The 22,899-nt window shown below is 39.4% G+C and overlaps 1 protein-coding gene across 7 annotated transcripts in view; it reads left to right on the top strand.

The window, feature by feature from the left end:
- The window catches only part of SIPA1L2 (signal induced proliferation associated 1 like 2), a 196,231-nt gene that overhangs the window by 123,704 nt on the left and 49,628 nt on the right, over window positions 1–22,899 (top strand). For all 7 annotated transcript variants that reach the window (XM_019549862.1, XM_019549856.1, XM_019549858.1 and 4 more), the window contains 2 exons: window positions 18,552–18,809; window positions 21,761–21,844. In XM_019549862.1, the coding sequence (XP_019405407.1) occupies window positions 18,552–18,809; window positions 21,761–21,844 (342 nt within the window). The remainder of the gene's footprint in view (window positions 1–18,551; window positions 18,810–21,760; window positions 21,845–22,899) is intronic.

Raw genomic sequence — 22,899 nt, forward strand, 5'->3', positions numbered from 1 at the left:
TGGTGCTGGCTCCTACCCTGGGGGTGTTTAAGAGGAGGTTAGATGAACATCTTGCTGGGGTCGTTTGACCCCAGTACTCTTTCCTGCCGTGGCAGGGGGTCGGACTAGATGATCTGCTCAGGTCCCTTCCGACCCTAGAATCTATGAAACTAGATGAATGCCCATTTTACAAATTTTAATGTATTCACTTGATTTGCCTTAAATATTTGCTTGCTATGCCTCTGCTATTAAAATGGATCTACATTTATGTCTTTGAGTATTTGAATTTGGTTCCCAGAATACTTCTAGAGGTCAGCAAGGTTTGGGGATACTTTTTAGCACTGGCTTTTTGCTTGGATCAGATTCTGAAGTGAGTTTACACAGATTGGATCAGAGTTCTATGGACCAGTTTGGGAATTAGACCTTTCAAATGAAAATGAGTTTAAAAAGTGCAAGGGGGTTTCCAAAGCATTGATTTCTAAGGAAAATAGGAATAGAAGTTGTGGCTTAATCATTTACTTCAGCTGCTTTTTAAGTAAAAGTTATAGCTTTATGTAATGTATATAGCCTTCAGTCCTAAATCCTAGTAGGTTTTTAAATGCATCTTACATATGACCATATCAAGGATATTAACAAGAAATTTTTTAACAGTGAGTTTATTTTTTTTAAAGAAGAGCTTTTCCAGCCTAGATCTTTCCAGCAGAGGCAGAAATTATTTAGAATCTTGCTTGTATTCAAATATGGCTGTTCCATGGGTGAGGAGGGAGTGATAAAGTTTAGTATATCACATTACAACCTACCCAGTAGGTGTTTTCTAACCCTTTCTTATTCTGACCACAATTTGGCATAGAGAACATTGCAGGTGGATGTTGGTGCTCCTGATCTGTGCAGGATCAGTCAAGGGAATGGAGCCCAAATTTAACTAGCAAAATATCAATAAACTAGTTGTAAGATATAATAGGGCACTTCCTGTCTTCTTTCTGTTTCAAAAATGAAATCACCATACACAAGGTTGGGACATCATAATTATTTCTATGGTTACAGACTGATATTCACACAGACAGGGGAAACTGCTTTTTAAAACACTAGAATATGAGACCAACATGTTGTTCGATTTTTTTTTTTTAAATTTTTTAATGTATGTATAAAAATAGCTTTTTAAAATGTATGTTCTCCTTTATAGTTTGTATGTGTAAGTTTTATTTTAAAAGAAATTGGGACTGGTGCCTGTGCTGTCTGTTGTGGGGGAGCCAGCAGAGCCCCACAAAGCAGTAGCCTGGCCATGGTGGTTGGGTAGGCAGGTTAACCGTTGCTTGCCTGCTCCCTTGTGGCTGACAGCTAGGCAAATACAAGTAGGCAGGGGAGGAGCCCCAAGGGGCATAAGGGGTAGGGGCAAAGCCCAAAGATGATGCCACATATTTTGGTCAGTCAAGCTGAGTTTGGTTGCATATAGTTTTACAATCGGTTCTAAATCGTGTGCTGTTGTAATACCAACACCCTGGCTTAAAGGCTTTAAGAACAAATTTTCTCCAAGTCAGCCTTCTAGATAAAGCTAAATCAGACTGGATAAATCACCTTCCATGAGAGTGCACTTGAGAGAACACTCAATTTAGGTTAAAAACAAATGAGTGAAGTGAAAGCAGTGGGATGGACCAGGAGAAAAAACATAAGAGCAGCCACTGTGAGAGGTAATTTCCAATGAATATTGAATATTTAGCATCCTGGAATGATTTCTGGCCTTCACAGCTGCTGCTGCTACTGCACTCAGTTACAGCTGATTTTGATGCATTTCTTGGCTTATATTTTATGAACTGTATTGAAGCTATTATTGAGCACCACTGAAACTTTTGTGTGGCTGTTCCTCCAGGAACTTTGCTTAAAGCTCCTTGTCAATTAAATTTAAAAACTGTGTGATGGCTTTCTCTATCTTTTCAGTCCTGAAGTTTGTCCCTTTTGAATGACTGTGATCTAGGTACACTATATCCATTTATTTTTAAGTTCTGTTATATGACAAATAACCAGAAGAGTACTGGGGGGGAAAAAAAACCTTTCTTCAGCTGAAGTGGATGAGGTTTTCTAGTTTGGGGGGACTCTAGCTCTTCTTTTCTGACTTATTCACTACAACCTTCCGTAATTCTCCAGAGACCATCTGTTAGTTCCTGAGCTAAAGATCAAGCAGAATTCTTCCTTGAGATCCACTCTTTAAGTGAGGGGTAGGTTGCAGGCCTCAATGACCCACCCCAAGTCAGAGGTGGGCAGGCACTAGGACCCAGTTGCCACTTGCACCATCTCCCCAGCCACACATCTGCAGCTGATCCTCAGCCTACTGCCAAATGTAGAAGCCCTACATGCACAGGCTGGATGCAGCCTGCAGGCTGTAAATTGCTGTCCCCTGCTTCTAAGCTGTTAGGAATTTGTAATATAAAACTGACTCTGGTGATGCTTGAAGTTGTGAAGTTAAGGCAAAAAAAAATGAAACCATTCCTGACTTTTGGTTACACAAATTGAAAGTACCAAAGATATAAATGCAGCTTTTAATTACAGTCAGTATTGCAAGACTGAAATGGTTCAAGATATCAGAGAACTGTAATTTGAGAGTACTAGACTTTTTGAGGCAAATGAAAGACCTAGCCCTAAGGTAGCATAATGTTGCTTCTTTTAATCTATATTAGTGGGAAGTTAAGTCTGTACCAAAAACCATTATACACTGAGCTTGTGGAAAGGAGGGGAGGAAGTAAGGTGTTTTTTGGGTGTTTTTTTACTCTTTAGAAAAATGCATTTTTTTCCTGAAGGTTTCTCGGGCCCAGAATATGAGAGACTTTTGCCATCTGTATCCTAGCATGGTATACCCCCAGTCATTCCTTTTCACCAGATTTTTCCCTTTGTTTCACCTCATAAGCTGTAGACTATATTTGTCTCTTGTACCCACACATCTTTTTGAAATAATTCAGAAGTTTACTTCTCTTCAGAATAAAAACTGCAGATGGAAGCAAAACTCCTGTTTAAGTCAATGGGAGCTCTGCTCATGTTAGAATTATGCTCTTAGCAGGGGTCACTTGTAACCACTAACATTAATGACTTGAGTAGTATCACTTCAGTCCCAAAGAAAACAAAAGAACTGCTAGGCAGAGCTGTAATTTACTCCCTGGAGAGATGCAAATTAGAGTTGTTTGGGTTTTTTTTCCCCTGAAGTGCAAGAAGAATAAGCCTTTTTTTAAGCAAAGTCAGAAGAGTTTCAGCACAAAACCATGACTTACTTACAGGAGTTTATTACATAGCTTTGTCATTTTACATCTGGAGAAAAATTCTTTATTGTAAATCTATTTTAGATGCATCTAGAAACATACTCTAAATATAGAGTCATGTGGCTCTGGAGTGACATCTTAACAGAATTTATAGCTGAGTATTATTTTCCCATCTTAGAGTCCAAAGTTTTCTGGGCTTTAGGCATATCATCTTTTAATTAAAAGGCTACTTAAATGAAGGTCTGTATACTATTCTTTCTAACTTTCCATGGCTAAGAGAGCGAGGAAGAGTCCCATTCTTTTTAACAAGAAATATGGCTTCACCGTACTGTGCATTTCAGTGAATGCCAGGTAACATCTCAGCAATTTTCTAAGAAGCTGTTTTTCAGTATCTTTAGCTAGAATTCATTTTCTTTCCAATTGTCTTTTAAATTAATAAAGTTTTTTAAATGAATATCAGACAGCCTATCTGTATCAAGCGGGAGTTTTTGTTTTTTTTTTAATAGGCACTATTTTAATGTATATAATATATACGTTTTGATCATTGTATGTAATTAAGGTTTCCATTTTTCTCAAAAGATTCTGTAAGCCAAAACAAGAAATGTATAACGCTAGTTTCTTCTAATTTCTCCTTCTACCTACTCTGCCTTCTCCAAATTCTAGGGAAAAATTTGAGAGTTCTGTAGTAAAAATTGTTGCTCAAATTGAGCAGTATTCGAAATTGCACAATACAGAAGTGTCTCTCGTCCACAAGATGTTCATGTGCTAATAGCCAGTACTTTAGTTGCTTTAACAAGGATAAAAGGAAATAATTTCACTATTTTTTTAATAAGCCTTTATTTCCGACAGCCTGCTTTTAGTAAGTGAACGTCTCATGTTTATACTTCATGGAATGATTACTAAACTCAAATGACCTTTATTTTTACTTAGTGCTATGAGAAGAGGGTGACTTACAGGAGATGCACTATATAGAAGTGCATCAGGAAGATAATGAACACCTTTTCGACCATTGATTGAATGGTATTTTCAGTACGATTCTTGTGGAACAAAACAGTTTTGTTCCTTTTTGAGGTAATGGTAATAATAATAATGGTGAAGAGGGAGAATTGTGTGTGTCAATATAGTTTGTTCCATTATGTTATTACCCATATAATGGAGTCTGTGAATGGCAATAGCTTACTCTGTACTGACAAAAATTTGATAGCTGGGTTTAGCATGGTCAGCAGATGATATATAGGCTAGAGGAAAGGGTGTAAAAAACAAAACAAAACCAAAAAATGCAAAAAAGTGCCCATCTTTTGTTTTATTGCATCTTTCAAGTTTAACTAAAGGGTTAAGTACAGACAGTCAGTAAGCCTGAGGCTGAATCAATTCAATCTTAACAGGTTAGTCCAAGCTGCATAAATTGAACTGATAAGCAAGTAAACAGACATTCACTTTTGATTCCAGAAATGCAGCCATGTGCCTGCAGTGGCCAAGCCAGAAGCCAGGGAGTGCTAGAGCACACCTCCCTGCTCAGCTGGAACAGACAGGTTGGACCAAAGCTAGCCCACCCACCCTGTGACAAGGGGGTTGTAGGGGAGGTGCAAAGCATCCTGGGATGCTGGGCGACTATGAGTTAACTTGAATCTGGAGGAGATCTGGGACAGAAGTTCAATAAATTGATTTAATCCAAATCAGTCAAGTCTGATAGTACATCCATTCACGTTTATCTGAAACCAGTTTTGGCCATTTTTAAAGTGGTTTATGTGCACTGAACTTCTGCTATGTTACAGATTTGACCTGGTTTCCAATCCCTTATACCAGTTTGTGTAATGTCTATCCCTAGCCAAGGTCTTTGCCTCCTGCATTATGATGAGATGCACATTCATCCTTTTCTCACCAAGCAAACAGAAGGTACTTGGATCAGTGAAATTTTTCAATTTACTAATACAAGTAAATTTTCAAGTAAATTGGGCACATATTTTCAAAACACCATTAAAGTGATTTGATGAAATGCATCTTCTATCCACGGAAGTTATCCTGCAGGATCCTTATAAAAGGTTTGAAAACTAAGAAAGTTATTGTATTTTTTACGCTTTTTTTTTTTTTAAACAAAAGTATCTTCCTACTTTTAGTTAAATATATGATGTTTAAAGATTTTTTTTCAATAAGCATCTACATTTATATATACCTAAGCAAAATTCTTGTGTTATGTACTTATGTAGCAAAGCATAATGGAAGTTTCGTGTAAATTATTCCATGCACATCAAGACAAAATAATGGAAGTTTCATGCAGATCATGCTGAAATTTCCATAACTCTGTGAATGTTAAGAATTTCTTGTTTTTGTAGCTTGGTAAACGTACCTGTTTTGGTGATGAAGGTATATAAGGGCATGAAAGAAGTGATTTATTACAGATGGTCAATATCTTCTGAACTGATTCTTGTATTCACTTTTTGCAAAATGTTTCCCTCTGTTTTTACTTCTGAAATTTTATCAGCAGCAAGAACAATTTTCTGTATATCCTAAATGGTTTACAAAGACCCCTTTAGAAAAGATTGTTCCTATTGATTTTTCTCTCTAAAATTAGCACTTCTATTTTACTCATTACTTTCTCTGGAAGAGTTAATGGACTTTGTCTACCTCCAAATACCATAACTGAAAATCTCTAAAAGCACCTTTATATATTAGATTTGATGTTTCCTTTCTTTCCAAAAGAGGACTACTTTTCATATTGACTTTGAAACCTGATGTTGTCCTGAACCTCACTTGTCAGTTGTATGGTCAATGTTTCAGATATTTTAAACAAAATGTTGAGAATTCATACTTGGTATTTAGAGGCATAAAGGTGTTTTTCCTTGCAAATAATTCAGTTCGAGTCTACTTAACTGTTGGTGTACCTGAATAGACTCAAACTTTCATTCAATACAATATTGTTTTTTATCAAGGATTTTTTGCAGCCAGTAATGTATTAAATTCTGCAGGCAGGGGTGCTGCCCACCTGGAGCGGTGCATGGAGCTTGGGGCCCAGGGCTGAAATGTGCAGGGCCCTAGAAGGAAACAGATCAGATCTGTGGGCATCTTATCTGGGGAAGGAAGGCTTAAGGGGCACAACTAGGTCCCTACCACTGTGCACTCCCAGTGGAGGCAGAGGGAGCACATGCCCCCCATATCTGTGTTCAGGGAAGGGATGGACTGTGGGCTCAGACTTCCTGCCTTGCTCCCAGGGCCTCCACAGCCCAGCAAGTGAGACCTAGCATGGCAGAGCAGGGTGGGGCTGAGCAGGGAAGCTCCTTGCTGCTGCAAGCCCCACACCACCCTAGCAAAGTGCCTCCTGCCTACCTGGCAGCAATGAGGATCGTGGTGCAGAGTTGTGCTCTTTGCTTCTGCCAGGCAGGTGGGGGTGCTTCACCAGGACAGCACACAGCTCCCAGTGGTGGCAATGAGCTTCCCTGCCTGGCTCCGCTCTGCCCTGCTGTGCGAGGTCCCACTTGCTAGGAGGGCAACAGGGTGGGGAGCCCTATCCTGCAGTGAGCAGGGGGTTGTATAGGAAAATGTGATAGACAGGGCCTCCTTCTCTGGAGGAGAAAATGTGGTGTTTTAAGGGCCACTCTAGTATGGAAAGAGCTGCCTTCAGTATGAGATCAGTGGATAATCTGTTTTTGTGCCTGCCTGCTCTATCAGCAAACCTCCTTTTCTTTCCTTATCCTGCCTTAATCTCAGTCAAGTTATAGGAATCCACCATTTTTGACCTAGAAAGATATTTTTAGTACATTTAATGTGGCATTTAGCTTTTGCTGTCATGGAGGCAGTCCAGACTTTTTTTTATCCAAAAGAAGAATTATTCATCCATTAAAGATGATACACTTGGGAAATAAATGATTATTGTACAGCCACTAACCTTGCTGCTTGTCAAATCTCAGACTTGTGTGTTTTAGAAAACTGTCTGCTAATGCAGTTTCTTTTGTTTCTAATTTTTTAAAATTCTTATATACTTAATTCCTCAATGTAATGGGCTTCTTTCCAAAATTTGCTATTCCTAGCATTTCAGGGTCTCTCTCAGGAGAGAATTTAAAAAACTCCAGTAAAATTCACATTTATAAATAGCCTGAATATTTATAGTTTCCATTTAATCCAGAAGCCAAAGGTGTTATAACTTTTATTCATCTTATCCACCACAATAATTGAAGGCTTCATGAATACTTAAGTACATTCATTTCATTAAGCAAAGAGAGAAGAATACTTTTGTTACTTTGGATGTGGAAGAGGCAGAGGGACATAGTTAGCTGTGTTAATCTGAAGTCAAGAAGAAGGCAGGGTAGATTTGTACTTTGTAGACCAGTGATTCTCAACCAGGGTGTTGCATATGTTTCACAAGATATACCCAGAGATTTCAAGTAAGAATACAAAGTGTTAAAAACTTTCTGACCTGTTATTTGCAACAGAAGATTGCTCTATTATCTTTCTTTAGTAAAAAAATCAAGTGGTGCTTCAAGTCTATTGGGGGATTGCCTAAAGTCTAAAAAGGTTGAGAAGCCACTGTTATAGAGTAACCTAAGTTACTCACGCATGTGTAACACGAGCTTTCATGAGCTGAAGCTCACGCCATCGGATCCTGTGGAAGGGCATGCAAAAGGCAGAGTGTGAGAGAGAAAAAATTAGAATACAGAAAACAAGCGAGGTTGGGAGAGTGAGGAGGAGTTAGTGCTGGGAGAGACTAGCAAAAACGAGCAATAGACCCATGGGAGCGAAGGAGTCGCCAAAGCTAACCCAGGTAATGGGATAAGAATAAGAATCCATAGTCTCTGTTTAAACCATACTTAACACAATCTAGTCTGTGGATGATTTCTTCTGCTGCAGTTTCCTATACAACTTGGTTTTTAAAAGTTTGTTGTCTGAGGACAGCTACCTTCAGGTCAGCAGTGGAGTGTCCAGGGGGATTAGTTTTTTCCATAGTCTTGTATGTCTTTCTGCAGTTGATGTCAGAACAGTGTTAATTCATTTTGTCACATAGGGATTGCCCAGTCTGTCTAATGTAGATAGCAGAGGGGCACTGTATGCAGGTGATGGTGTATATAACATTGCTGGAGATGGAAGTGAATGAACTTTGGATGTTGCACTAAAGGCATGTAGACTTGATGCTGGCTGCACCATTCTCTTCCATGCTTTTGGCTTAAAATTCAGATGTATATTAACCAGTCTGGTCCATCTGGCAAGGACAGACTTTTTAAAAGTTGTAAATATTCTGTTCATTTATCAGCCTATGCCTAAATTTTTCTAGGCCTTTCCTTTTGGCACATCAGCTACTGATCTTGAAAGGTGCCAGCCCTTGGAGTTCAATACACATCACTTTAATTGATCTGGTATGTCATCAGAAGTAAAATGCAGTTGAAGATGATATTTTTAATTTCGATGTAAATGAAATTCTTTGTATTTTGCATTTGATTGAGATCAAATAAGGTATAAAATTACTTTAGTCCTTACTTCTGTATGAAGGATTCCTAAATCTCCATCTCGTCTGTCTTTCTCCAGCCAGTCTTGCATCTCCTGGTGTCTTTTAGATGTCACTTGAAATCCCATCACAATTTTTTTCAATTCAGTCCATTTGGAATCAGTTTGATGTCTTCCCTTATACCTTTCCTTCACTTTACTCCTTCTCGTCATTATTTACAACTTCATTATATCATTTCTGTTTCTCAGGTCTACAATCTTGTGTAACTTCTCACTCCTACCCTGCCTACTCTCTGCTTGCTTTTCCTGCTTTCCTCTGCATCTGTGTTCTCTGTCTAAATTCTGGTTAGAATTTTTATTCTTTAATGGCAGCAAAATCTATCCTCACATTTTGTTTTCTCTACTGTCCGTAACTTTTTTCTCTGCCTTGATTATCTCTCTTGCTTCAACTGTCATCACCATTTTCTGCCTGAATTTTTCCTTGTGCTAATGCATCCAGTATTCTGCCTAAATTTCTTATCTACTGCTCTAACCAGGGCATCTCTTTCCTTGAACCTGTTCACGCACCCCTGTTTCACCACATCAGATTCATACTCCTTCCAGTCCCTACAGTCATGTCCTTCCATGCGTTTCCAGTCTTTTTTTTTTTTTTTCCAACTTTGTCGTTTGCTTATAATGTTGTTCTTTTACTTGTTCCCTTAATGTTTACTTAATCTTTTTGCTGCCTTTTATCTTTCTCATTCCTATGTTTCAGGAGCAGAGGGATTAAGGTGTTGTGCTATGATTTCAGGAACATGACTTCAAGCCTTGATCTGGGCTCATGCTAAAGGTTGCCCCCAGTGGACCCATCTGTAAATATGTACCTGGTCATTCAGGTTGGGAAATCCAAGGCACCCAGATGTGATGTTGGTCACATCACTCCCTTCTGTGATTATTGGCTGACACTGGTGTGCCTTAACCACATAGCGCAGTGGAGTGTTAGGCTCACATAGGCTTTCCATCCTGTTCTTGAAAAAGTGCTTTTCTTCCTATCTTCCAAGTGTTTCTTTTTCCTCTGCCAAATCTGTCTTTAACACTAGCTCATATAGGTATTTTTCCTTCCTTCTCATTAGTAATCTATATAGTCTGTTAGAAGGGAAAAAAATGTCTTGTATCAGTTTCTGGGAAGTTGTCCTCTCTTTCTATTCTTTGGGACTAGAGAATGTCTTTTACTCTCCTTCTGTGCCATGGCTCTCATCAGCACAGACTGCAGGGTTTGGTACCGCCTCATTGAGCGTGCAAGGAGGACAATCTACCTGTATGTTTTATTATAATTTTTTTAATTTCCCAGTCAGCTGTATCATCTGGGAACCTGCAACCATATGTATACCCAGTCTTCATGCATCTCTCACAGAGCAACACTTGTGGCTTCAGGAGGCTTCTAACTTGGTTGTGGGTTCAGAAGTGTAAAGTTTTCTTTCTCTCTCTCTCTCTTCCCACCCCCCTCACCCTTTTAAAAATAAAGTGGATGTTAGGAAACATGCAAGTATAGGTTGTGCTATTTTATCAAGGGACATTGTCAATTTCAGATCTCACAGTTGAGTACTTCCCTACAACTAATAAGGGTTGACAGCAACTTTTATCAGTGGTTGCCAGAAACAGCAGGTGTTAAAGTATGGTGCTTTCGAATTGCAAAGTTTTTTTGTTTTTTTTTTTTTGACAGCATGGGGTTAATATTAATATGCTTCTGAAAAAATGCAAGGGCTAAGATCATGGACAAATGAGCACATACCCTGGTGTAACATACATTGGTTTTCTAGACCAATGTAAATTGGAGCAGAAACAGCAGGAGGCAGGCCTGCAGCTATTGCACATCTTGTCAGTTAGGTAGTGGAAGAACACATAATAACCTATTTACCATTCGTAAATGCTGCCCAGAGCCGAGTACAGACAAACAACACCCAGACTCGGGTATCTTACATCACTGGAGATTCGCACCTGATTTTTTTTTTTTTAACATAAATCTTCTCTGGATTGAGTGGAATTCCCTTGCTTTAGGGATTATTATTATTATCTATCTGTTTTCATAACTGTGTAATGCTGGTTTGCACTGGTGGAAACATTTGGGCATTTGACCATATCCTAAATTATAGTAACTTGGAAGAGATTGGCATTTCCTTTTTTTGGTCAGGATTGTCTTCACAAAAATCTCTAGGTCTAGTCCAAAACCCAGTGCAATCAATGGGAATATTTTAAATGGGTTTTGACTACATATTCTCTAAGAAATATTTTGAAAGGCCCCACCTAGAATCAAATTAAATCTTCAGATTTGTCAGTAATACTTGGATGCTTTTCTGACAATTCCTTTGCCTGCTGGCCATTTGCTTTATCTTTTTTGGAAGTCTGACCAAACACAACAGCTTTTCTGAAAAGTAATCCCATGTTTAAGACACTTGACCAGGGCTCGGAAGATACAGATTTAATCCCAGTTCCTTCACAGTACGGCTGGTAATTGGTCTCTACCTTGTTTCTCATCTAGAAAATGGGTATAATGTTTGCTTTTCCCCCCTTTGTCTTGTCCACTTACATTTTAAGATCTTCTGTTTGTTCAATACTTGTGCAGTGGAACGTTAATTTAATTGGCATCTATAGGTGCTGTGTCATTTAAAGAGAAATACATAACATAACAAAGATGAGTAATTCTAAATTGTTAGCTAGAGACAGTCTATAATGATTGTGCATGTTATGACTGTATGGATTATAAATTAGAAATGGTGTCTTCTGAGCAAAGATTGTCAATTTTAAAGACTTTACATGGAGTTAGTAATTGGGACACAAACCTTTCATCACAAAATTAGTTAAGATCACCTGGGATTCTAGAAACAAATAGCTTTGAAAGAATGTGCATGACAAGGCTGTTGATGTTCCCTCATGCTTAATGCAATTGTTCAGAGCTCTAAAGCTCTGAACTTGAAGTTGAGTGGTGACTAGCAATCCAATCCTGCTACCACAGTGTTTCCTGGTGATGCACAAGAACAAGCTACTGGTTTTGCCAGCTCTTAGCTCCTTAACACTATTAGAAATTAAGCAGGTTAAAGAGAGTTCTATTCCCCTCGTACAAAAAAGGCTGCTCTTCAAGTGTACTAAAACAGCTTTTTATTAGGTCAAGCCATACCTTTTTGTATCCATTGTTTTTTTGAGAATTTTGGAGAGTTGGAAGTTGAGCATTTCTGAGCATGATGTAACATTTGTATTGGTATAAGGTTTAACTGTGGAGCTCAGTATAATTGGGATTCAAAGTACAGCAACCATGCTGAGAGAGTCTTATTGTGATGAAGGAATACAACTGAAAAGACAAAGCTTCCATATAGTTACCAAGGCAGTGAACTCTAAATCATAATGGATAAAACCCTCTGTTTTGTCTGGAGTTTACTTTCACCTTGTTAACTAGCACATTAGCTTAACATACGTTCTTCAGAGACCACCTTAAAGCATCATTGTGTAGAAGCTTGAATGAAAATCAAAAGGCTTCAGAGTTTTTTAAAGCATGATAATCTATTGTTATACACTGCTTGATGAACAAGTTAAACTAAAATGTTGTTTGCCATAACACTTTAATATTGCAGATCACCATAGCTGCCTTTTTTAAACACTAAAATGCAGTAATCAACACTGGGCGCATCTACACAAGACGCTTTACTGTGCAGCAGACTAATTTGCTGCCCAGTAAAGTGTCATAGTCTACACATGAATGGCAGTTGGGATGTAGTAGACTAATTTACTGCACTGCTGGATAGTCCTGTCAGATGCAAGTGGTATCTGGCAGTGCAGTAAATTACTGTGCTTAAACGAACATATAGATGGTGAAGTCGTGATTAGTTTATTCCAGCTCATATTGAGCTGGAGTGTATTCAGTCGCATTAATTTTATGTGTAGATGCACCCACTGTCAGGCAACACACACAGTGGCAGCATCTGCATAAGACAGTGACTATGCAGTGGCTCATTTCTACAGTGCAGTAGCTTCATGCATCACAAAGTGTGCAGTTGTAACAAGCTACTATGCAGTCAGCATCACATAAAAGCCATTTGGTGACGCTGCTGTGCAATAATGACCGCGCAGGCAGCATCTCACATAGACATGGCTAGTGTTAACTATACCAGCTATGTTCATAAGTTGTACCTATATTACAGTTTATCAACAGATTTAAAATTGATTGTTAGATAACACAGTTTTTAGAGAAGGTCCCTGCGTTTGAATATTTGAGTTCATTCAACTCCAGGAATTCAGTATGAAATTACAGACCCATATGGAATGGAAAGAAGCTCTTAGGAACTTCTCAGACATTTCTGTTTTTTCCTTCAAGTCCTTTTACTATATCACTAAGTTTAAATCAGGTTTGTTTTTTTCAATCTTTTTGTCAAAATAATATGTTGAATGATTGAAAAAACAATCTAACTGTTCCCTGGTTCTATTTTACATCACTTAAAATACCTTCGTAAACCCAACAGATTTTCTTCTACATTTTAAAAATGCAGACTCTTTTTGTTAAATAGAAATGTTCACTTGGCCTCTTCAGGCAGTGACTAAAAAGTAGCTTTATAAACAAATTCAATTATTTAGAAATCCAAATAAATGTTTACCAATAAATGGTATTTCGTTTCAGATCTTAATGTTTGATTTTACTTCCAAGATAAGTTGTTGTGTTATTTTTTCCAAAATAACAACGGAAGCATAATAATAAATTGTTTCGTGTTCCAAATAAAGGAAAGAAATATGAGTTCATTTGCTTCCGTACAGCACTACATGTTCCTTATGTGATGATAATAAAGTAACAAAGCAAGCATTTCAGTGTCAATGCCTAACTGTTCTGTTTGGCACTTTATTGCATAAAGCATATTTTTTTAACCTGTGTTTTAAATAAGGGTGCTATATAAAATGGTTTGATATATGCGGCATATACAATATATCTGTTTTTGCAAGTAGCCACGATGATGTTGGATAACACTATGTATTAGACCTTATGTTTTTGAATGTGAAAGTCCAGCATGTCTTTAACTTGTAAAAGTTGCTTTATTGGACCTGACAGCAGTTTGAAATAGGGTTGTTTACAAACCACTATTTACAGGAACAATGTCTTGAATCATTTAGTCATTTGTCAGCTAGAGACATACTTTAGTTGAAGCAAATAGCTACAAATCTGAACACAATTTGAAATTATTACTCTTAACTGGGAAAGCTGTAATTTGGTGGTATAACATGCTTTTAGATATGCCATCAACAAACTAGGTCAGACTAGATGATCTTAATGGGTCCCTTCTGGCCTTAAAAATCTGTGAATGTGGCTGTAGGGCCTAAATTTAAAGTATTTTTTGTGAGGAGAGAAGTGGGTTAAGAACAGAGAGAATGACAAGTATTATACTGTAGATGGACCTTGCTCTAAATACCCAAGTAGGCTGTAAAATCAATGTCTGGGAAAACCTGGATATATAACCAGTGTTATCAACATAGTAGGATGGTGTGTAACACTTAGGATATGTGAGAGTGAGAAAAGATAACAGGAGCAGACTATGAAGGGATCAAAGGAGGGATAGTGGGGATAGAAGCCACATAACTGATATTCCTGATCAAATAATGACAAACTATTAAGGTTGCAGAGTCAAACTGTGTGAACTCAAAACCCATGTACAGTCCTTCATAACCTGATTGTGTTACTTTTTTCATAGGAATTTGCATCATTTAGTACATGGAAGGGAAGTGTTTTGGGAATGAATCAGAGTAACGTACTTAGAGGCTATGGTCTGTTTGAAGAAGCTGGAATTCATGTGAGGAATGAGGCAGAGAGCAAAGGGTGAACTTGAGGTTTCAGCAGTTAAATGTTGCTGAGGAGAACAGGATTGTATCCCTGCCTGGCACAGAAGTTCTTGTGGGCTTCTGAGGAAATAGCTAAATCCAGTCTTTTCACAACTGACTGTTAATTTCATGTTCCTCATTTTTGATTGCCTAGTATATGAGATTTGTGATATGCAGAAGTATGAAGCACTCACAAATATGCTGAAGGCAATATGAGTCGATACTGTGACCATGTAAACTGGTAGAAGATGCTGTGTTCTCTCAAAAAAAAAAGCCCTACATGTCTCAGATGGAAGTCCTAGAGTTAGTAGGTTGGGTGGGGGAGTTGTCATTGATTTTTCTAGGCCTCAGTTTCCCCATCTGTTAAACAAGTATAATAATTTTTTCTTCCCTCAAAGGGAAGTTGAAAGTCATTGTGAATTGCTTTGATTTTTCAGTGAGGAGGGAAGTGATTTTACAGATGTCAAAATAGCTTTCCTGTCCCAAGCCGGGGCAAACTCAATGTTGCATATCAAAAATCTAACCGTCTGAAGCACTTAGACTGAACTGAAAAAAAAAAAATGGTCAAAAGTAACCCTTTCCGATGAATAATTTTGGTTATTCAAATGGCCATTTTCTGATAGAAAAAATTGTTTCATCAAAATATTTGCAGCCGGATGTAGTATTACGAACCATAGGAAAAACCCTCAAGGAAAGAAATATATCTATATGAAGAGCTGCTTCCACTGGTGTGCAGCAAGGTAAGCACTGGCCACATTTTGAACAATGAAGATTAAAAACAAGCGACCAAAGAAATATAGCTGAGCTAAAAATGTTCCTTGAAGTGAAGGAAATGATTTCAATTTGACTTCATTTTGGAAGTTATGAGGACACCATAAAGAATAATCTCAGTCATGAGTTGATTCACTAGTCTATAATTGAGGGGTTATTTTTATTTCCAAAGGATCATTTTGACAGAGTAGGTAGTGAAGGCATGTGGAAAGAGGAGCTCATTGCATTCACCTCACAAAGGTCTCCAGTTCAAAACTGGGCAGGAACAGATCCCTGCTTGGTGCCCTCACTCCAGCCTAGTTTTGCCTTGGGCAGGAAGGACTTTTATCTTGTCCACAAAGAAAGACAAAGCTGACCAGTGCAACTGTATGACATGACCTGGCTCCATCTCCCTGTAGAGTTTGGGGTGCCAGACAGACTCTCTGCCTGCCTCCATACAAGCAGGGGTTTTCCTTTTCAGCAGCACAATTTTGCCGCTACATTGTGCTGAAATGCACACCCCTGCTCATGCAGTTTGCAGCAGGGGAGATTGTCCCACCGCTTTGTGCTGCGGGGGGGCTGGTTGGGGCACAGAGTGTAGGGGACCCAGTGCCCCAGCTAGCTGGGGGGCTGCCTGCTTCCCCCCCATTTCAGCATGCTGCGTAGCCCCCATGCTGAGGCACCCTGCACCCCAGCCACTCCCTGTCTAGCTGGGGCGCAGGTGCCTCAAGATGGGGGAGGAGGCAGCCCTGGTCAGGCTGCTCCCCTGCCTCCATGTGTCTCAGCACAAGGGCTCCTCTATGGAGCCCCTGCGCTGATGTCCATGGAGTCCCTGTCTCAAGGCACCCTGGACCCCAGCTAGCCATGGAGCAGCTGGCTGGGGCACAGTGTACCTCAAGACAGGGGAGCAGACAGCCCAGCAACCAGCCCAGGGCTGTCTGCTCCCCCATCTTGAGGCACCTTGCACCCCAGCCAGCTGAGGAGTGACTGGCTGGGGCTCAGAGTACCTCAGTGCAGGGACACCATGTGCCTTTGCGCAGGCGCTCTGCACTGGAGCCCTCACGCTAAAGCCCGTGGAGACAAGGGAGCAGCCAGCCAAGGGTTGCCTGCTCTCCCATCTCCGCATGCTGCTGCTTGGCTGGCTGGGGCACAGGGTGCCTCAGTGTTGGGGCTCCACATCTCCAGTCCCCATGTTTGTCCCAGCACACAGCACTTTGGCATGCTTTGCACTGGTTTTTCTCAGGGATTTTTTTTTCCTACTAGGAATTTTGCCCTACCACTGCAAATTAGCGTGGGGCACAATTTAACGTGCAGCATGTGCAGTTTGTGGCGCCACAGAGGTTTGTGGTGCCACAAACCACATGTAGCTGCATGTCTGGATCTGGCCCCTGAAGTCATGGAGGGGGAGGAACAAGGAGTACAGCCTTCTGAGATAATGGAGGACAGAGGCATGCTCTGTGTCACTGCCCAGAAATAGACAGGGGTTACATGTAGCACCAGTAATCCATTATGCTGCTGAAAAGTTTCTGTTTTAAAGACCTAATACTTCTTCCACGAAAAGCGCTTAAATGCTTACATACTTGCTTTTTTGCAGGGTTACAAGGGCATATTTCTTGCTAAAAATGTAAAAGTCCAAGACCTAAGATTGTGTGGACAACCTCAACGCTGACACTTCTTTAATTGGGCACTTTTGATGTTCTGACATATGTAGGATGTGTGCATCTGGCAGAGAGAGAACTTCACCGTGTGGAGCTGTGATTCATCGGCACAGTTTGGAACTGAAACATGCGAGTGGATTCTAGAGTTCCTTTGACAGCAGAGAAATGTTGGAACTCAGGAATCCTGGCTCCAGTGGTTCCAGTCCAGTGGTGCTCAAAGTATGCCCTGCAGAGCTGTCATCCAGCCTGTGGGGCTTCTCACAGGTCTGGAAATTTTGGTGGTGGAGGAGTGGCAGTAGCTTTAATTGCTGCAGCTCTGCAACACCTGCAAAAATTAATGCTGCTACCGCTCCCTCACTGCTAAACTTCTGGACGCATAGAGAGTCCTATGGGTCGTATGGCATGGCCCTGCACAGCACAGGGAGACAGCACACAGCTGTGGCCCTGGGTCCTGCGCAGCAGATCAGGCCCCTGCACCTGGACCCATGCATTGGCCCTGGCCCTGGTCTGCAGACCAGCTGAAGAAGCATTCCCATGTTCCAATTCTACTGTAATATAGTAACATTTACAGGGAAAGATGCATTTAGCCCCTGCAATCTTAGGCTGAGCATGTTCATCAGAGGCATGATAGAGAGCATAGCAGCTACTGCTGAACTCAGAATCAGTTTTTCAACGATCTTGTAAACCTATTGTACCATTTTCAGTTTTTGTATATTTCCTGGAACATTTTAAATGAAAATGCATTCATCTTTGATCTTATTATCACTTTACGACATAAGCCAACACAAATGGTTAGTCCGTGTAGTGTAACAAGGGGTCTGCCTTCTGTAAAGTTACTTATATGCTTTAGTGTTTGCTGAACACATTATGTAAGTTTTTACATTTCTCTAAAAATATGTTTTGAGTCAGAAGTGATGGGCATATGTTTTCAGTGAAGACCTTGCTTAGGATCAGTTTATTGAATAAGGCAGCGAGCAGGTGTTACTAACTACAGCTTTCTGAAGTGTGTGTGTGAGTCTGTACTTGTGTATTTGTAACCGCATTTTCACTATTTCTCTGTCTATAGTTAATCTGTAGTATGTTGTATTAGAATGACTGTGTGCCTTTTTCAAAGAGGTGGTTTTAGTAAGCTCTGGCATACACTGACAAGTAACTGATGATACTACATACTTGCAATCTAAGGGTATTGGGTAAATGGTCTGTTTTTAATCGTATATAGTATTATATGTGTTGAAAATTTGTGTGGCTATGTAACCTGACTTCTGCTAGGATCTATATATATGAAGGCAGTGAGAGAAAATGGCTTAAAAACAAGTAGCATTTCCTGACTTCTGAATGCTTAACTATGTAACCTCATTGTTTTTTTATAATTTTGTAATATGTGAACTTTTTAAGGCATAGATCAACTTTCAGCAGCTTATAACTTTATCATTCTGAAAGACATTTTAATGTTTCTTGCATAGCAGCAATATGTTTAGTGTAAATTATTTGTTTTAAACCAGTGCTTTCTTATCTCTCCTTCCTCCCCACCCCAAAAGTATGCAAGAACCATGTGATGCTGTATGGGCCTGTTAAGGAAAAAATATACTCATACTTTTAACAGATTTTCCTCCCCTCTGATTTAGGCTTATCAGCATTTTTATTTGTCCTGCAGGGGTTGTTCAGAACTGTGCCGAATCCCCATGGTAGAGTATAAACTTGACAGCGAAGGCACCCCATGTGAGTATAAAACCCCCTTCAGGAGGAATACCACTTGGCATCGGGTGCCGACTCCTGCTGGGCAGCCTCTCTCTCGTGCCTCTCCAATCCTAGGATCATCTGACAGACTGCAATGCCAGCAGCTTCTCCAGCAGGCTCAGACAGCCATTCCTCGCAGCACTTCCTTTGATAGAAAACTGCCAGATGGTGCTAGGTAATACACCCACCCTTTAATTCCAGTCATTTTCTTAAATCCCTTACTTAAAAACCTCCGTTTCTAGCCTTGGTATGAAGTTACTTTTTAAGGTCCTCAGCAGGTTTTCATACATTGTTTTTGTGGGGGTTAAGTCATTTGCATTTTAAGATTAGGCTCCCAAGTGATCACCCATGGCTTTATTTTGGCAGGAACAAGTGATGTTCAGTGTTGGTAATGACAGTGAAAAGCATGTGTAGTATTCATGACTATACCCAGGAGCATAAACAACCATCCCCCTCAGTCCCTTATTAACTGAAACAGAGACTGACTGACTACTACAACTCTAAAACAAGGTACATGCAAGGACATTGTGGAAACCTCTTTAAATAAATAACATGCCTGAAGAGAACAAATCTATCCATCACAAAATGAGTGATTTAATCTCATCATTGTATTATGGTGCAATTTCAGAAGGTCCTGTTATTCATTACCAGGCTTTATACTTTTCTTTTAGTTAAACAAAGCAAAACTTGTGATTTGAAAATATACGGTCTTCTAAAATATGGAAAATTATTTTTTTAAGTTAAAACAATGCTGGTTTAATCATACTTTCTGAAAAAAGACAGAAATAAAAAAAATTAAAAGCTTGGGATTTAAATGTTTGACCCTTAAATTAGTAATAACTAAATGTTTCTTGAACAGCAGTCTTCCAATTCATTTCTTCTTTATTGTTTGTAATTATATCTCCCTTATGCCCTTTCCCCCTAAGCAATGTAGTTCCTAATCTCCAGGCAAAACAGATTGCAGGGCTGAGATCTCAAATTAGTATAAAAATCCACAATGTGTTTTTTACATTTTCAATTCTGAGAAATTCCACTGAAAATCATAAAGTTTTTATAGCAGCTACATCAGTTTTCCATTTTTAAGAATAAATTATCTTTCCCCTGTGTTTTAAATGATATAAAATACACCATTAGTAATAGTGTTTGAACACTTGTGCTTAAGAATTCATGTTGTGGGGAAGGCAGGTTCTAAGTTAATAGCTTACATATTTTACATCTTGTGTCAAAAAAAGCATTTCTGTAACCACACTTAATATTGGATGACTTAAACTCTCCCTGCTGACTCATTCATGTAATCTTTGTTAAAGTCCAATGTAAATAGGGTAGTTGTATTGAATAACTGTAATTTTGTGAATCTGTGAAGCTCTGTTAGGATACAGTGCTTAATTATTTTATTAAACCTTCATTAATGCTGTTCATTTCCACAGCACTTTACCAGCCTAAGCCTCACTCCTGGAAACACATGTTCAAAACTTGAAGTGAAGCACATACAAACCTGTTTTCAGGACTGAGGCCTCAAATACCATAAGCCGTTCCCTGTCCTGAAGAGCTTACAGTGTAATTTAAAAAGCCCATTAAAGATGAGACACAGTGCACGAGTTCAGATGTGTGACACAGTGCACGAGTTCAGATGTGTGACACAGTGCACGAGTTCAGATGTGACAATATGTGAAGTCTTAAAGGGAAAATGGTTGAGGAGACATGGTTTTGAAGAGGGATTTAGAGGAGAGGGATAGTATCTAATGAATGAGGGTTTTGTAGAGTGGCAAGGTAGAAGGCTTGAAGTGGACAAATGGAATAAAGCAAATGAGCTGGGCTTAGTTTAGGGTGCTGGAGTCTGGCACAAAAGAAAGGTAAGTAGTATTCTTAGACATTTTATCTTTACCCACAAAACTATGTAAGTAGTCAGACCAGGGAACTGGAGGAGAGATTCCAGGAGGCCTGAAACAAATGCAGTGTTGTTTAAGATGGACTGGGAAGAAGTGTGGGCTGGAAAAGTCATTGAGATGGGGCAGGAAGGGTATAGCAAACAACCTAGCACCTAATAAAATAGGTTGTTGCCTACAAAAGTTCATGCTTCTCTGAACTAGTCAGTGTCTCAGGTGTGCCACCCTGACCTACCTTCTGTCTTCCTTAAATGATCTTAACTAGCTCACTTTGTCAGCAAGTAACCTGGGTGATGCCTACGTTTCAAATGAAGATGGTAGTACTAGGGATTAGTAAGAAAGGGTTGAATTTCACAGATTAAAAAGAAGGAGCAGGAGTTAGAAGGTAGATATGAAGGGAGAAGAAAGAGATGAAAGTCAAGATAATGGGCCTAAGGGAGACAGAAATGCAAGATAGTGGAGTTACAAATTGATACACAGAACAGAGGTGAAAAGCGAAGAGTTAAGGAAGAATTTTTGGAGGCTATATTTCAGATGGCAGTAAATCAAGGAACTGTTGATAAAGCAGTTAAGTGAGAAACCCCAGTCTTGCACACATGACACCTATAGAAAATGCCCTATGAAAAAACCTTCAGTGTTATCCAATTAATGTATATGAAGGCTGACCTAATTCTTAGTTGGCTGAAGGTACTGGTATTCTTCATTGCAGACTAGTTGAAGCCCTCAACATTTTCTGAACATCCATAAGAATCGTTGACTATTATATCTAGTTAGAGGAGCTTTTGTTTTCCCATGCACAAGATGGAAGCCTCTTGTTACCTCTGCTGTTTCATGCAAGTAGTCCTATTTGCTCAGATGTAGAGCAAGGCATAGAGAGAGCGCAATGTAGCCATTCATTTAGTTTCTCCTCCTTGTTTCTGTTTATCCTTTACAAATGTAAATATCCTGTCAATAATAAAATAGGGTATGTGAGCGTTCTAAAATTCTGACTGAATTATTAACAACTAATTAATAGTTCTTAATTATTAACTAATGAAAAACCTGAATTATTAACTAATTTTTAAAAATTGTAAAGTCCTACTAGGACTGTATTTATGTATTCACACTACAATCAGCCTTTGGCCGTGTTCATTGTAAAAATGAATTTATTTGTAAAACAAATAAATGACAGGCCAGTTCAAGATGTTGAAACTCCACAAATATCTCAGTGCATTGTTAATGATTCCAATCAATGTTACAGAAGTTCACCAAGCAACCAGTCATCCTCCAGTGACCCAGGACCAAGCGGGAGTAGCCAGTGGAGGCAGCAAGTGGGATATGACGGGTACTGGTGATTTTCTATCTTGTTGCAGCTCCTGTTGATAATACTTTTATGACAGAAGATGTATAAAAGATAAATGTCCAATAGCCCCACTTGCTGTGTGGACATAGTCTATTAGTGGAGGGCCAGGGCCATATTCTGTTCTCAGAAACTTCACCATACCATATTTGCTTGCATACCACATGTACCTTTCCCCAAAAAATTAACCTTTCAAAATTGAGATATGTGTATTAAACAGAGAAACTAATTTTCTGCCAAGAATAGCAGCATTGGCCTCCCTATTCAAGCAGTGCTGCTGGAGTTGATTAACTACATGGTTCATTATTATCCTTTTGATTCCTGCTAATTGCTCTTAATTCAACAGGTGTTAATGACCCACTGTCCTTTTAATACTCTTGATGTCCTACTAATCAAACTATCCATGCTTTTTCAGTTTGGCTGCAGAATTTGCAATTTAGCTTCTCCTGGTCTCTCTCCTCCTATTTTAGTTCGTTCCAAAATCCTAGATCCATGCATGGAGTCCAGTTTTCAGCAGCAGCTGCAGTTTCAGCAATAATGCTAAGAGCAGCTGACAGTTCATCTTTGAAAGGGTTAAAACTGCACCCAGAAAGAGAGGGTGAATGAACTGAAGATTAGGCTCTGTCCTTCCTCTGTGCATCCATAACTCTAGAAAAAAATCTCTTCATTCTGCCTTCCCAAAAATATGGTGCATCTTATTGGTGGCATGTAGTATGTGGAAAAAATACAGTATATCTACTGTGTTACTGCAGACCATACTAGTTAATTTGTTTGGGCTCAATGGTTACTTCACAATCCATTCTAAATAAAGCTTGCAGCTTAGCTTCACTGCCCTGGAAATAGTATGGGAACCAAACTGCGATTCCTGTTGTAATCTGCTTCCTGCTTCTCCTTTGCTTTGGTGGAAGAATATCTGGTGGTCATCTCTTTGCTATTGTAAATCAGTTCTCCTTGTTCTCCTCGTGCATCCACTCTGGATCCACTTGCCTATGGAGGGGAATAGCATATCAGCAGACTTGATCTCTTCCCCTGTGCAGGTG

This window comes from Crocodylus porosus, unplaced genomic scaffold (assembly GCF_001723895.1).
Source record: "Crocodylus porosus isolate Cpor-Errol unplaced genomic scaffold, CroPor_comp1, whole genome shotgun sequence".
In the NCBI taxonomy this organism is placed as follows: Eukaryota; Metazoa; Chordata; order Crocodylia; family Crocodylidae; genus Crocodylus; species Crocodylus porosus.